This window comes from Spinacia oleracea, chromosome 4, assembly GCF_020520425.1.
Source record: "Spinacia oleracea cultivar Varoflay chromosome 4, BTI_SOV_V1, whole genome shotgun sequence".
Lineage (NCBI taxonomy): Eukaryota > Viridiplantae > Streptophyta > Magnoliopsida > Caryophyllales > Amaranthaceae > Spinacia > Spinacia oleracea.
This window is the reverse complement of record NC_079490.1, coordinates 149730869-149747031: the sequence shown is the minus strand read 5'-3', so window position 1 is coordinate 149747031 and position 16163 is coordinate 149730869. Positions and strand designations below refer to the sequence as shown.

The following is a 16163-nucleotide window of genomic DNA, read 5'->3' as shown; positions in this document are numbered from 1 at the left end:
ACTATTAGTGGTTTTGTTTCAAAAAAAAACCCTAGACAAAAGGGTCATAAATGAGAAAACAAGAATTTGTAAACAATAAGTAATAAATAGACTAAAACTTATAGGGTAAGATCCACTGATATGGTGGAAATGGTCGATCCAGTCCTTGAAAATGTCCAATTCTTGTTTCCTCTGCGCTATCAACCATTCCGGGTCATTAAAATCGAGATTTGAGGATGTCATATCCATACAAGTTGTACCTTAATATTTGTGAGCGAGCAAATATTAAATATGTTAAAATACAATATAATTTGCCTCTAAAAAAAATACAGTATAATATAATTTTATTAAATAAGCAATCACGGAATGATCCATTTTTATACGGAGTACAAAACAAGAATGTAAACAATTAATGTTTCTAGTTTCTACATGCGTACCTTCAGTGGTTTTAATTGCCACAATGGTCTTCGATAAATCCTGTAGAATCCTATATGATATAAAAATTTAAGCTATAAGTTAGTATATTATAATATTCTTGAAAAAAAAAATTAAAAGTTATTATGTTACTTACGATCCACTACTTAAAGGATCTCTAAGCCCATTGGAGAAGATAATGTTACCTCCAAAGCCGGTTAGAGATTCAATTATGTTCTAGCAAAGATTTCAAGAGTTAAGAAAAAATAGATAAAACTTTAGAGGAAAAACAAGAATAATAAATAAATATGAAAAAAGCAGGATTAATTACCTTACTACCGAAGAAGCTAATCGGTGAGTGTGGGTTTGGTAAAACTCCAAACCTTGACTAACATGATTTTTTAAATTCGATGAAGTTAAAAGGTTTGGCGGGAAGCATGGTCTCCTCGAGACATCCCACCGGGAAGATGAGCTCATTGCATCGCTGCCCCAAATATTTCAAAAAGTACGTACATTTAAGAATTATTTCAATTTTAAGGAAAACGTGAAAAGATAAACATTATATTACTTAGGACATATTCGGTATCATTTTATGCTTTGAGTATTTAGTTTTAATAAAACGAGAAACTATATAGAGGATATGCGTGATTTTTAAAACCAATATTTTGTAACCACTAAAGTGGTTTTGCCTTTTTGGTTTTAGTTTTGTCAAAACTAACCTAATTTTCGTTTTATTAAACAATACTCCCGAACAATTTTGTTAACAACGGAAAACGACTAATCAACAATGGTGGCGAAGAGCACCTTAATTAGTAATGTACCTGCCATTCCCAAGCAACTGTGTCATTTGCAAAAGACTCGAATGGAGACTTGACTCCGATTATGTGATTTTGCAAACAGTTTTCCATTATTAGTTTTCCACGGATGGTAGTAGCTACTCCGTCAATCAAACTGGGCTTGTTGACTGCGTAATCGCAGATGGACTTCACCCCGAGATTGTTAGGCTCATCATACTGTGCAGCTGCAGAGTACATTTGTGCCAGCCTACATTTAAAAAAAAAAAAGCAATTTACTAAATGATGGAGCGTAAAAGTGATTAAAAAGACTAGCCTAATAGACATTACAAAGTACTATATTAGCTAGCCAAGTAGCCAAGCCATGTGGTAAGCCAAATTGAGTTGGTCCTTCGGCCCTTTAATTAGAGGTTGTTTTTTCGCATATCAGATATGTGTGGCAACACACATATCAACTAAATGACAAATAGCTAAAAGATAAAAAAGGAAGTACCATTCATGTTAAAAAAAGTACCATTCTGTAAAAAAAAAATACCATTCTGTAAAAAAAAGTACCATTTTTGTTTAAATAAGTACCATTTAATTACTTTTTTGTCCAAACTTGTAATAGCCTTTTAGGCATTCTGGTTGTGTATTAGAGCTTGTTTAGCTTTGTGTTTGCGGATTTCAAGGGCATAGAGTCCAACCTAGTTGGTTTGTATGACTTGGAATTGGCTTAAGTTGTATTTGTTTGATCCAATTAATATATTTCTCTCTTGCTTAGCAAAAAAAAAAAATTACTTTTTTGTCTTTTTTCCTATTTTATCTTTTATTCTGATATGCATTTGCCCATACATATCTGATATGCGCAAATATTTCCTCCTTTAATTAGCCCATTTATAGTAAAGATGGATATGAGATGTGTCGAGCCCACTTATATTGGTTTTGGATAGGCCTGGCCTATGCCAAACCAACTAATAACATATTATGCCATGCCGAAAATGTCAAATTGCCGCCTAGTCTCTACCCAAGTCCATATGCAATAGCATATGGTGTTTACATACGGAGTATCTAATTTCATTTAACATGTATTATCGTGTGGGACCAAATTATACCGTTCCTTAATATACTTTATTTAAAAAAACATATGTCACCACTTCACGCCGTGTCATGCCATGCTTTTTAAAAAAAATTATACAAGGCACGACATGAATTATACAATATTTTTGCATAAAAAATCTAATATACATATATAAAGGAGGCATATTTGCTGAACTATTAGAGCGCCACCTAGGATTACTAATGGTTTCGGCCAATGAAAAATAAGATTTCTAATTTATTTTTGAATTAAAAAAATCGAGTGTCACGTAGATAATTAATTAGGTGCCACGTAGATATTTAAATTAATTAATTAATTACTAATATATACAATTCCATCCAAAATCAAACGCTATAATAATTAAAAAAATAAATCTAAAATAAAATTCATCCAAAATCAAACATTAATCTAAAAAAAAATTCAATCCAAAATCAAACATTAATCCAATATTAGAGCGCCACGTAAGAAATCTAATGGTTTCAGCCAATGAAAAATAAGAATTCAAAATTATTTTTGAAGTAAAAAGTCGAATGCCACGTAGATAAATAATTAGGTGCCACGTAAATATTTTTATTAAATAATTATTAATATTTCTTATATACAATTTCATCCAAAATCAAACACTATAATAATTAAAAAAATAAATCTAAAATGAAATTCAATCCAAAATAAATCTAATGAAGTATATAAATATAGCAGTTGATATATGTAGGAGATTTATTTTAGCGTAACAATTTAATAGAAATCGTGCATCGCACGGGCTAAAATCTAGTATTATACTATTGTACTCCCTCCGTCCCTTAATACTCGCACCGCTTTCCTTTTCGGGCGGTCCCTTAATACTTGCACCGCTTCTAAAACCGGAAATTAATACCAATATTATATTATTTTTCACACTTACTTACTAATCCCACCTACACTCCTATTTCCTACAAAAAATCATTTAAAAATTTACACCCCCACTCACCACTCTCCACCTCTTACACAATTTCCACTAACTATATTAAAAAAATACCCACTATCACACTACAAAATTATGGATTATTAGAGACGGAATTTGAGACGGAAACTATAAGCATCTCAAACTTGAGATGGATTACTAAAATTTCGCCTCTAAACTAAAATTGAGATGGGATTGTATATAGAGTTTCAAAATTTTCGTCTCAAATTTTTAATGGACTTGCCAAAATCCGTCTCAAAATTTTTTGAGACGCCCTCTACAGAGGCGCCCCATTTTAGTCTCAAATCCGTCTCCAATCATCATTTTGAGACGGATTTGGACTATTTAGAGACAAAATCCCTCGTCTCTATAAAACGATTTTTTTGTAGTGTCAACTAACACCTATTAAATTAATAAGTCAATTCAAATGTTTTAAACTCCGCACTGGTCAAAACGGTGCGAATATTAAGGGACGGAGGCGGGGACGAAGCTACGTTAGGGCCCAAGGGGGCCCCGGCCCCTGTCACAAATCAGAAAGTATTCATATAGTTATATTATTGTCAGAAGTAGACAATGAAATGTGAGTTGTTGCAGTTGTTGAAATGTAAACTCTCTTGTACAAAGGTGAGAGGTTCGATTCTCAGGTTTTGCACTTTGCGTTACTATTTTCCTTCCCTCTTCTTTTTCTTTTCTTTCTTTCTCCTTTTTCTTCCATCGTAATTTCTTTCACAAATAACTAATTATAAAATTTACGGATTTTTCACCAAATGCCCCTGAGGTTTACTTTAATGCACCAAATACCCCTAAACTTTCCAAAATGCACCAAACACCCCTGACGTATGCAATAATATCATTAAATGCCCTTTTGTCTGACGGACGTTAACCCTCCGTTACCATGTTTTTACCTTGTTGCCCTTACTTGTCCTTTCTGGCGCCATATCAAAAAAGAAAAAAAAAAGAAAAAAAAAAAATTCAAAACCTAACTTCCCAACTTCTTCCTCGACATTTCTCTCTGTTCTCTTACACCATTAGAGAGCACTTGAGTACCAAACCAAAGAGAGAGAAAGATCGAAATTCGCTGGGATTTGTGTAAAACAACTCGCAATAGTTAGTCGAAGTAAATCCCCACGAAAAGATCGACAATTTGGTCCAAAAATCTGCAGTTTTCGCGAGTCCTACAAAAGTGGGTGCAAGGAGAGCAAAGGACTGGAATTTGTGGCTTCAACTTCATCAAAATTGTGTCAAGGTTAGTTCACTCAATTCGTTTCTTGTTCTTGGTGCTATTTTTTGCGAATTTTGCTTTGATTAGGGTTAGGGTTTTGCTAAAATCGTGATTTTTCCATGAGATGGGTTAACTTGAATTTTGGGGTGTTAATGGTAAAACATAGTGTCTGGTTGTGCTTTGTTGTTTTGCCTAATGATTTAGTTCATTAATTTGAATTTTTGTGTTGTGTTTATTGTTTGTATAGGATGGTCGCAATTTGGTTGTTATGTCATTATAATGATCGGAATTTTGATGTGAGGGTACAAGATACTGATGAAACGAACTACATGGATTTGGTTGATGACTTGTTTGATGATTCTATTAAGCAAGATGTTCTGATTCCCAATTTATTTAGATTGTTTTATGTTAATCCTAGTACAAATAAAAGAGTAGAATTGTTGAATGATGTTGGTTTGATGGGCATGTGGGGTTTATTTAAGCGCACAGATACTGTGGAAATATGGATAGAGAAGGCAAATGAGAAGGAAACTTCAATCCAATTTAGGACTGCAGTTAAGAAAAGGAAGGATAGGAAGGAAAGGAAGGCTGCAGAACTTAGAAGGAAAGCTGAGGAGTTTGAGAGGGAGAGGGAAGAGGAAAGGAGAAGGTTAGAAAGGGAGGCTGAGATTCAAAGGGATTTGGAGGAGCAATTGGCAAACACAGTGGCAGTTGAGGTGCCTGTGTATGATGTTGAGGATTTAAGCGTAGAGTACGTACGTGTTTACAGCTCACAACATGCTGACTGCTTTTCCCCGGGAGGTTCCCAACCACCAAATACACAAAAAGAGCCTTCACCACCACCAAGAGAGCCCTCACCACCACCAAATAATCCATCACCACCACCAAGAAGTCCCTCACCACCACCAAATAATCCATCACCACCACCAAGAAGTCCCTCACCACCACCAAATAATCCATCACCACCACCAAGAAGTCCCTCACCACCACCAACCTCACCACAGACACAACCACAGCAACAACAACAACAGACATAACATCAGCAACAACAACAAACAGAACATCAACAACAACAACAAACAGAACAACAGCAACACCAACCCACAGAACAGCAGCAACAACATCAAACAGAACACCAGCCAGATCAGACACCCCCTCCTAACAGGGCTGAGTTAAACAAAGGGAGGGGTTTCAGAATTTCCAGAAGTCATGCTAAGAAGACGGGTGAGTTTGTTCCTAAGAAGAGGGGGGGAAGGCCTGCTGGTTCAAGGGTGAGGAAACCCACTGCATACAATGTGGAGGAAGAGGAGCAATGGGATGATGAGAGTGATGATGAAAATTTTGAGGAGAGTGAGAGTGATAGTGAAACTGGTTTCAACTCCGACGATTTCATTGATGAAGAAATTGAAGAAGATGAAGAACAAGATGTTCTTAAGGAGGTAATTTCTGAGAGAAGTTTTGAGGATCATTTAGATGGGAGTAATAAGCTGGATAATTTGTATGCAAATGGGAAAGTTGTGGGAAGCATGCCATGGGGGACTATCAAGTTGCAACCATGGATGATATTCCAAAGCAAGACACACTTCATGGAGGTCTTCAGAGACTTCTGTATTCAAGAGGGATTTGCTGTGAGTGTTGAAAAGGCTGATACAACCAGATTCACTGCAATATGTCTGGTTGAGTCATGCAATTGGAGGATCCATGCCTGTGTGTTGTTGGATGGGGTCAGTTGGGCCATTAAAACTCTTTTCAGTGAGCACAAGTCTTGTGGGAGACTTGAGGAGAATCCCATGGTGACATCTTAGTGGCTATGCACCAAACTACTTCCTGACATTGAAGCAAATCCAGAAATCCCAATTAAGACACTTCAAAGAAAGGCATTGGGGATTTATAGGGTACAAGTGAAACAGAGGTTGATGTACAAGGTGAGAAGCCTCGGGAGGCAGCAAATTTATGGAGGTTTTGATGAGTCATATGCCCTTTTACCATCCTATGCTGAAATGATCAAATCTACCAATCCTGGGAGTTATGCCTTGGTCACTTGGACTGCAGATTCTGGTAACGTGACACCCCGTTTCAAGGCTTGCTTTTTCTCCTTTGCTGCACAAGTTAGGGGTTTCTTAAGAGGTTGTAGGCCTATCATAGGCATTGATGGTGCACATTTGAGTGGATACTATAAGGGAATTCTCCTCACTGCAGTTGCTATCGATGGGAATAATGAGATTTTTCCATTAGCCTATAGCATTGTGAGTACGGAGAGTATGGACACATGGTCCTATTTTTTCAGAAGTTTGAAGGCTTTGTTTGTTCAACATGGGTGCCAGAGGGATGACTGGACTTTTATTAGTGACAGAATGAGGGTAATTACTCCTCCCTTTCTTGGTTTTTATTATTTGTAGTATTGTTTATATTTTTTTCAGTTTTCTGGTTCACTTCCCTAGTTATTGAAACTTGGAATTGTGTTATGCAGGGAGTAGAATCTGCTTTGTATGATGTTTTCCCCAAAGCAGTCAGGAGGGTCTGTGCTCAGCATCTGTATACCAACTGCAGACAAGCTGGATACAGTGGCATAACTAGAAGTAAGCTTAGGATTCAGTTTAGTATTTCTGTTTTAAAGCTTAGGTTTATTTTGAAAAACAACTTAGGTTGTGGCACATTTTGGCATTTTTTTGTAAAGCTACCCACAACTTGATGTTCGGTTTATTTTGGAAACAAACTATTTCAGTTACGAGTTCAAAGACTTGCATATTATTGATAAATGAAATTCATGTGCTCGTGCCATTACAACCATCATTGTTTGTCTTGATTACTTCTTTACTACAAACATTAGACACAAAAACATTACAATTCCTATTTTAATTGCTGCAGCTTGGAATTTTTTGAGCTCTTTCACTCTTTTCTTCAGTTTCTTCAGTTCGTCACTTATATTGTCGTTGTCTTCCGATGTTCCCTCATACTCTATATTGCTCTGTTGTTGTTGGTGTTGTTGATTTTGGTGTAGAACACTTCCTTTGCACCACATAAAATGGTTACAAGGATCACACTTGTAATATAGCCTCTGTGGATTTTTGGATGTCTCGGAGCTTTTTATTGCACATTTTTTGGAACAAATAGGACAACATTTGTTTGGAACAAGTATGTATGAAAACAGATTGGATGATGATGTATTGGAACAAGAACTCATGCTGTGTTGTTGTTCTTGCTGCTCTGTTGTTGCTGCTTCTGTTGTTGATGCTTCTGTTGTTGCTGCTTCTGTTGTTTGTTATTGTTGTTGTTGTGTTGTGTTGTTCTTGCTGCTGGTGTTGTCTATTCTTGTTGTTGCTGTGTTGTTCTTGCTGCTGGTGTTGTGCTGTGTTGAAGTCCTTGCTGCTGCTGCTATTGGTGTTTGTTCTTGTTGCTCTGCTGTCTTGTTATTCTTGTTGTTGCTGCTGCTGCTGTTGTTGTTTGTTCTTGCTGTTGCTGCTGCTGGTGTTGCAGGGTTCTGCTTGTTGTTGGTGCTCCTGTTGCAGTGTTCTGGTTGTGCAGGTGGGGGTTTGGGGTGGACTGTTTGTGCAGTTGGGGGGGATTGGGGTTTAGGGCAGTGTGGTGTTGTTGTTGGGTATGGTATATATAAGGGAAATTAGTGTATGGGTGACTGCAACGGCTATATTATTCAAATTCAACGGCTAGTTTTTGGAAAAAAAATTACCAAACCTCAGGGGTATTTGGTGCTTTTTACCAAACCTCAGGGGTATTCGGTGCATTATGTTTTAACGAACTAACTGCCTAACGGAGGGTTAACGTCCGTTAGACAAAAGGGCATTTAATGATATTATTGCATACGTCAGGGGTGTTTGGTGCATTTTGGAAAGTTTAGGGGTATTTGGTGCATTAAAGTAAACCTCAGGGGCATTTGGTGAAAAATCAGTAAAATTTATCTATCTTAAACTCATTTCTTGTTTTCTTTAATAATTTTTACTATATTTTTTTCGATTAAAAAAAAGAAGAATGAAATTGTTCGGCCCCCGTCAAGATAGGTTCCTGGCTTCGTCCCTGGACGGAGGGAGTACTAATTTTCATAAATTATTTAGTTACCTGCAAGTATTGAAAATGTTGGTGAGTTCGGCCAACCCGTTTGGTTTAATAGCAATGTCATCGATTTCTTTCCATGAACGGCGTATTGACTCATAGCATTTCGGGTTCACATCCTACAGGGTAAGAAAAATATAGAGTATATAATCATATAATTAAGAAAATACGAAGTAATAAATAAATATACAAGTGATCTTTAATTACTGAGTAGTCAAGAAAATACTATGTACCTTAAAGTCATTGCTCACGATGGAGCAATACCCATCAGATGCTGTACTATTACCGTAGTACAACAACGGTGTTGACGAGGCGAGGGCCCCAATTGCAATCTCCGGGTACCTCAACCGGAACCACGTCGCTAAAGCTATTTCCAAAAAAAAAAAAAAAACATTTACAAAAGGAAACAAAGTTAGAAAAATGAATTACGGAGTAGTACACTAGTACGTATGTTCGGAGTATCATGTATCAAAAAGTACATATATATGCTCGTTAAAAATGAATCCTTATTTATGTTTAATCTATTATGTCCATTGTATTAAAGTATATAAGCCGCATAAGTGAAAGTCCAAAACTAATAAAAGGTAAACCAAAATTCAATTGACTAGTGTTGTTCATATCTATCATAATAAACGGAGTTTCAAAAAAAGAAAAAAAAAATTCTATCATTAACGGCTTAACGTACCCTTTATGCATAAAAGTGGAGCAAGATTTATTTACCTCCGGCATATCCGATACCCATAACGATGACAGGTGAATTACGGGCAGAGTAGTTGACTTTCAGACTCTGGATAATGACCGCGTAATCTTGCAAGGCTTGGTCTGTAGCCAGGCAGCTCCTCACCTGATGATCGGCCATGGCCGACTCTATTGTCCCCAATGGAATAGAATCGCCATAGAACCAAGTCTGAAAAGAAGAAGGTGAGTCAACCCACTTCTGAATCCGAATGCTTTTACTGCAAGAAGAAGGGGCATTGGAAGAGAGATTGCTTGAAGCTTAAGGAAGATCAGAAGAACGGAACAGTCGTTCCATCTTCAGGTATTTTCGTTATAGACTGTATACTTGCTAATTCAACTTCTTGGGTATTAGATACAGGTTGTGGCTCACACTTATGTTCCAATTCACAGGGACTAAGAAGAAGTAGAAGGTTAAGCAAGGGTGAAGTCGACCTACGAGTGGGAAATGGAGCAGGGATTGTTGCATTAGCTGTAGGAACTTATTTTTTTCGTTGCCCTCTGGGGTAGTTTTGGAACTAGAAGAATGTTTCCATGTTCAAGTCTTACTAAAAACATCATTTCTGTTTCTTGCTTGGATGCTAAGGGATTTTCCTTTTTAATAAAAGACAATAGTTGCTCATTTTATTTTAAAGAGATGTTTTATGGATCTGCTAGATTAGTCAATGGACTTTATTTATTAGATCACGACAAACAAGTTTATAACATAAATACCAAAAAGGCCAAAATGATGATTCAGATCTCACTTATCTGTGGCATTGTCGATTAGACCATATTAACTTGAAGCACATAGAAAGACTTCAAAAGGAAGGAATTCTAGAACCATTTGACTTGAGGATTATGGTAAGTGTGAATCATGTTTACTTGGCAAAATGATAAAGCAACCTTTCTCTAAAGTTGGAGAAAGAGCAAATGAACTATTGGGTTTAATCCATACAGATGTATGTGGACCAATGAGTACAAATGCTAGAGCTGGTTTCAGCAACTTTATCACTTTCACTGATGACTTCAGTAGATATGGTTATGTCTACCTGATGAAGCATAAGTCTGAATCCTTTGACAAATTCAAGGAATTTCAGAGTGAAGTAGAGAATCAATTAGGCAAGAAGATTAAGTCACTGCGGTCTGATAGAGGCGGTGAATATCAGAGCTATGAATTTGATGACCATCTGAAAGAATGTGGAATTCTATCAGAATTGACTCCTCCTGGAACACCACAATGGAACGGTGTGTCGGAACGGAGGAATAGAACCTTGCTAGACATGGTTAGATCAATGATGGGTCAGGCCGAACTTCCAATAGAATTTTGGGACATGCACTAAATACAGCTGCACTCACTATAAATAGATCTCTGTCTAAAGCTCTTGAAAAGACTCCATATGAGTTATGGTTTGGAAAGCCTCCAAAAGTGTCTTTTCTTAAGATTTGGGGATGTGAAGTATACGTCAAACGATTAATTTCAAACAAACTTCATCCAAAATCTGACAAATGTATCCTTGTGGGCTATCCAAAGGAAACAAAGGGGTATTACTTCTACAATATATTTGAGAACAAGGTGTTTGTTGCTCGAGATGGTATCTTTTTGGAAAGGGATCACATTTCCAAAATGACAAGTGGGAGAAAAGTAGACCTCGAAGAAATTCGAGTCGAACAACAAACTCTAGAGAATGCTCAAGATGACATTCAGGATGAAACTCAGAGATCTTTAGAAGCATCTGGTGAGAATCAAGGACCATCTAGAAATGTAACCCCGCGTAGATCGCAGAGATATAGATCTCAACCGGAAAGGTACTTAGGTATTTTGACGAACGAGAGCTATGACGTTCTATTACTTGAAAGTGATGAACCTGCGACTTACAAACAAGCTATGACGAGCCCTAGCTCCAAGCAATGGCAAGAAGCCATGCAATCTGAATTAGACTCCATGTCTGAAAACCAAGTTTGGGATTTGGTCGATTTGCCAGATGGCTACCAAGCTATAGGAAGCAAATGGGTTTTCAAACTGAAAAGGACAAGGATGGGAAACTAGAAGTTTTCAATGGTAGATTGGTTGCAAAAGGTTACAGGCAAGTCCACAGTGTGGATTACGATGAAACCTTTTCACCAGTTGCAATGCTAAAGTCTATTCGAGTAATGTTAGCAATCGCTGCACATTACGATTACGAAATATGGCAGATGGATGTCAAAAACCGCTTTCTTAAACGACATTTTAACAGAAACTGTGTTTATGACACAGCCTGAGGGTTTTGAGGATCCAAAGAATGCTAAAAAGGTATGCAAGCTTAAGAAATCAATCTACGGATTGAAGCAAGCATAAAGGAGCTGGAATATACGTTTTGATGAAGCAGTCAGTGACTTTGGTTTTATCAAGAACGCAGACGAATCTTGTGTATACAAGAAGGTCAGTGGGAGCAAAATTTCTTTTCTAGTATTATATGTCGACGACATATTACTTATCGGAAATGACATTCCTATGTTGAACCCTGTCAAGATTTGGCTTGGGAAATGTTATTCGATGAAGGATCTAGGAGAAGCACAGTACATACTGGGCATCAAGATTTACAGAGATAGATCTAAAAGAATGATTGGACTCAGTCAAAGCACTTATATCAATAAGGTGCTTGAGAGGTTCAATATGGCAGACTCCAAGCGAGGCTACCTACCCATGTCTCATGGAATGACTCTAAGCAAGACTCAGTGCCCAAAAACACTAGATGAGCGTAGACGAATGAATGGGATTCCATATGCATCATTAATTGGTTCAATAATGTATGCCATGATATGTACACGCCCGAATGTTGCGTATGCACTCAGTGCTACGAGAAGATACCAGTCAGACCCAGGAGAGGAACATTGGACTGCTGCCAAGAATATTCTGAAGTACCTGAAAAGGCACAAAGATGATTTCCTGGTCTATGGTGGAGATGATGAATTAATTGTTAAAGGCTATACGGACGCAAGTTTCCAAACCGACAAAGATGATTTCAGATCACAGTCTGGGTTTGTCTTCTGCCTTAACGGAGGTGCAGTAAGCTAGAAAAGTGCTAAGCAAAGCACCATTGCGGATTCTACAACTGAAGCGGAGTACATTGCTGCACATGAAGCAGCAAAGGAAACTATATGGCTAAGGAAGTTCATAGGTGAACTTGGTGTAGTCCCCTCCATTAAAGGACCAATAGCTCTATATTGTGATAATAACTGAGCTATTGCACAGGCAAAGGAGCCTAGACACCACCAAAGAGTCAAGCATGTACTTCGTAGATTTCACCTTCTACGAGAGTTCGTTGAAAGAAAAGAAGTCGAGATAAGAAAGATTGGAACTGATGACAACATCTCAGATCCATTGACTAAACCTCTGCCACATGCGAAGCACAACTCGCACACTGCAGCTATGGGAATCAAGCATGTTGGAGAACGGCTTTGATGTCCTTATTTAATGTTTTACAGTTTTAGAGTTTAATGCTTTGTAAAACATTATTGGTTAATCATTCACATTAATGAATATAATTCATTTTTCCATTTAATTTGTGGTTTATTAAATGACTAGTCCCTTCAATTTGACGATATATTCAAGATAGACTGTCAGGACCAGTCCTGTGACTAAGAAATGTCTATCAAGTGAACTTGAATGTCAAAAGATTGAAAATGGTCCCTGGTCATTGTTTTCTATAAAGATGGAAGCATAGAAAACGTTAGACGACTAGAATGCAAGATGACTAGTAGTTTTGTTTCTTGAACTATGTGGACATGGCGGTGTCGTAATCATTTGCATAGATACTTACTTTGGGAAGACTAGTATCGGACAGGCCTATGAAACTTTACTGTAAGAGATGAAAATCTGTCATAAGTAAATTTCATTAAAATTATTAGACACTAATCCTCAATACCTGAGTGATTTGAGATTACTTGTTTGAGAACTGCTTACTTTGACGTTGTCAACCGTCGCAGCGTAAAAGGAGGCTATAAAGGCAACGCTTGGGTAATCACCTATCAAACGAAGTCTAATATCAAGATCGCAAGATTGGGATTGTCCTTCCATAAATCGGGATGAGATGCTGAAAGTTGTACAAGGCCGCTCGGAGAGCTAGAAACATTAAAATGCATGGCCGTGCTCAGATGAATCATAGGCTATGATTATCTGTTTATTTGATCAGTTGAACTCTGAAACCGAGAAACACATCTGGACATAATAAGGATGAGAACTCTTACCTTATGTTCAAGGGCAAGCATCGAGTGACAAAGGAATTAGGAAATGCACACTTGTCCCTAAGGAAAAGTGGGAGACTGAAGGAAATAATGCCCTTGGTCCAAGTATGCATTTAATGTTAAGTCTAATAAATGCGGTTCAGTATTAATTATGCAAGTTAATAATTCAGTGAGATCAAGTGAACTGTATGCCTCGCTAGAGGCCGCTTCAGTTCAAGTGGATTAATGATATTAATCCACAGCTTACTCTTGACTGAACCCGTAGGGTCACACAAATAGTACGTAAACAGATCAAGTATTTAATAGCATTAAATACTCCATCTATGAATATTCGGAATCGACGGATCTTGGTTTCAGTGGAAGCTGAGATCGTCAAAGGCAAATAAATGAATACTCTGGAAACGATGATATTGCTAGAAACAGAAATTTGGATCATATCGGAAATATAAATTTTATCCAAGTCGTAGATGTTGCCGGAAACGCAAACATGGTACGTATCGAAAAATATTATCGGAAATGGAAATATTGCCGGAATCGGAAATATTGCCGGAAACGGAAATATTGTCAGAATCGGAAATATTATCGGAATCGGAAAATAATTCCGGAAACGGAAATATTAAATATTTGTTCGAAACGGAAATTAATTCTGGAATCGGAAATGTTAAATATTGTTCGTAACGGAAATGAATTCCGGAATCGGGAAATTAAACGGAAGCGCGTCGTACGAATTAGCATAGGACGAGCTTTCTAGACGAAGGCCCAGCACGAAGCCAGGCCCGCGTCCAGCAAGCCAGCGCGCCTCACGAACAGCCAAGGCCACGCCAGGCCCAGCGCAAGGCCAGGACCAGCAGGTCGTGGCTGCGAGCGTAGCTGCGAGCAGTGGGCTGTGAGTAGGTTGCAAAGCTCGCGTGGGCTTGTAGCTCGCGTGGGCCGAGCGGCCGTGTGGGTTGTGCGCGGGCATGGCCTACACGCTTGCAGGTCATGCTCGTGTAGTGTTTGTGCTTCCGTACGAAACCTTAAATGTATAGGATTCGTTTAATGATTAAATTCCTAATCCTAATGGATAAATTAATTAATAAGAGTTCTAATAAGATTCTACTTAATTAATTCGTATCCTAGTAGGATTCGATTACTTTTTCAATAGCCTATAAATATGAGATCAATGCTCATAATTTATAACGAGTTTTAAGTATTCTAAAAGTGAGAATTTTGAGCAAAAATTCAGTCATATACTTTGCCCATATTGCCGAAAACTATAGTACCTTAAGGGCCATTCTAGTTAGTCAATCTTAAGGCGGATCCGGACGTGCTATGGACTTTCTACGGAGGGACGACACTTGGAGTCCTAAATACTTGTTCTTGTTCGGTTCGGGCGCAGCAAGGGAGGGCACGCTACAAAGAGTATGCATCCTAATTATGCTAATTGTTATGTGGCAATTAATTTGGAATCCTGGCTTTTATGGTTTTTCCGCATGATTTATATTCGTTTATATGTATCATAACCTAACAGGTGGTCCAAGATCTTGTGAGGCAGTATGGTAGGAAAGGGGTGAAACCTAGTTGCTTGATGAAGATTGATCTGCGAAAGGCTTATGATATTATTGATTGGTTTTTTCTCAAGGAAATGTTGATTTGTTTGGATTTCCCTACTCAGTTTGTTGATCTAATTATGGAGTGTGTTTCAACACCAATGTTTTCTCTGATGCTTAATGGATCTATGCATGGTTTCTTCAAATCTCAGAGGGGATCGAGGCAGGGTGATCCAATCTCTCCTCTTCTTTTTGTTATATGTAGGTGATTTTCCTTCTACTAACCTATTTCTGCAAGCTTTCAAATTGTTTTCCACAACTTCTGGTTTACAGGCTAATCAGCAAAAGTCCTCTATTTACTGTCATGGAATGGCTAATGGTGACATTCAGAGAATTATTGATGTTTCTGGTTTTACCAGGATTAATTTGCCTTTCAAGTATCTTGGAGTCCCTATTTGTTCGCATTTTGGTGGATAAAATGGCAGCTAGAATTAAGATGTGGAGCTCTAGGAATCTGTCTTATACAGCTAGAATGCAGCTCATTAATTCTGCTTTATTCAGCTTGCACATGTACTGGTCTCAGATTTACATTCTTCCTAAGAATGTACTACAGGAGATCATGAAAATCTGCAGGGCTTTCCTGTGGAGTAGTCATGCTTACAGCTCAAAACCTAGTAATGTTGCTTGGGATAAGACTTGCAATAGTAAACAGGTAGGTGGGCTAGGTTTTAGAGATGTTGTTCTCTAGAATACTGCAAACATGGGTAAATATGTGTGGGCTTTGGGGACACATAAATTTCCCTCATGAGCTGGCTTATATAATAGACTAGTATTCTATGCACGCAATGTGTACAGATATTTTTAAAAATCTGATTTGATATATACGCAAATATGTTCTAACGTTTTATAAGTTTTTCAACATTTTTTATAAGTGTATTATCGATATCTTATGTGGAAATCTAAGTGCTAAGTTATTAAACTAAAGTTTGATCATAATGAACTAAAATAATACTTCAATGACTTTCTTCTCTAATTTGTTAATTAAAACATAGTCCTATACACTACACATTCTTAAAAGTATGTACATTTTCTAAAACATGTAAGAAAATTTATTTAAAACTAAAGAAAAAAATATACATATTTATATGTAATAAAATCTATTTAGGAATTAATCTAATAACAAATTAACTAAAATAAA

The 16163-nt window shown here is 37.4% G+C and overlaps 1 protein-coding gene and 1 pseudogene across 1 annotated transcript; one reads left to right on the top strand and one right to left on the bottom strand.

The window, feature by feature from the left end:
- Nucleotides 1-18: 18 nt before the first annotated feature.
- Nucleotides 19-15430, bottom strand: LOC110800639 (uncharacterized; annotated as a pseudogene).
- On the top strand, nucleotides 3937-5825 carry LOC130459921 (uncharacterized). Its single transcript, XM_056827552.1, has 2 exons — nucleotides 3937-4451; nucleotides 4675-5825. The coding sequence occupies exon 2, from the start codon at nucleotides 4676-4678 to the stop codon at nucleotides 5462-5464; it is 789 nt and encodes a 262-aa protein (XP_056683530.1). The 5' UTR covers nucleotides 3937-4451; nucleotide 4675; the 3' UTR covers nucleotides 5465-5825.
- Nucleotides 15431-16163: the final 733 nt, after the last annotated feature.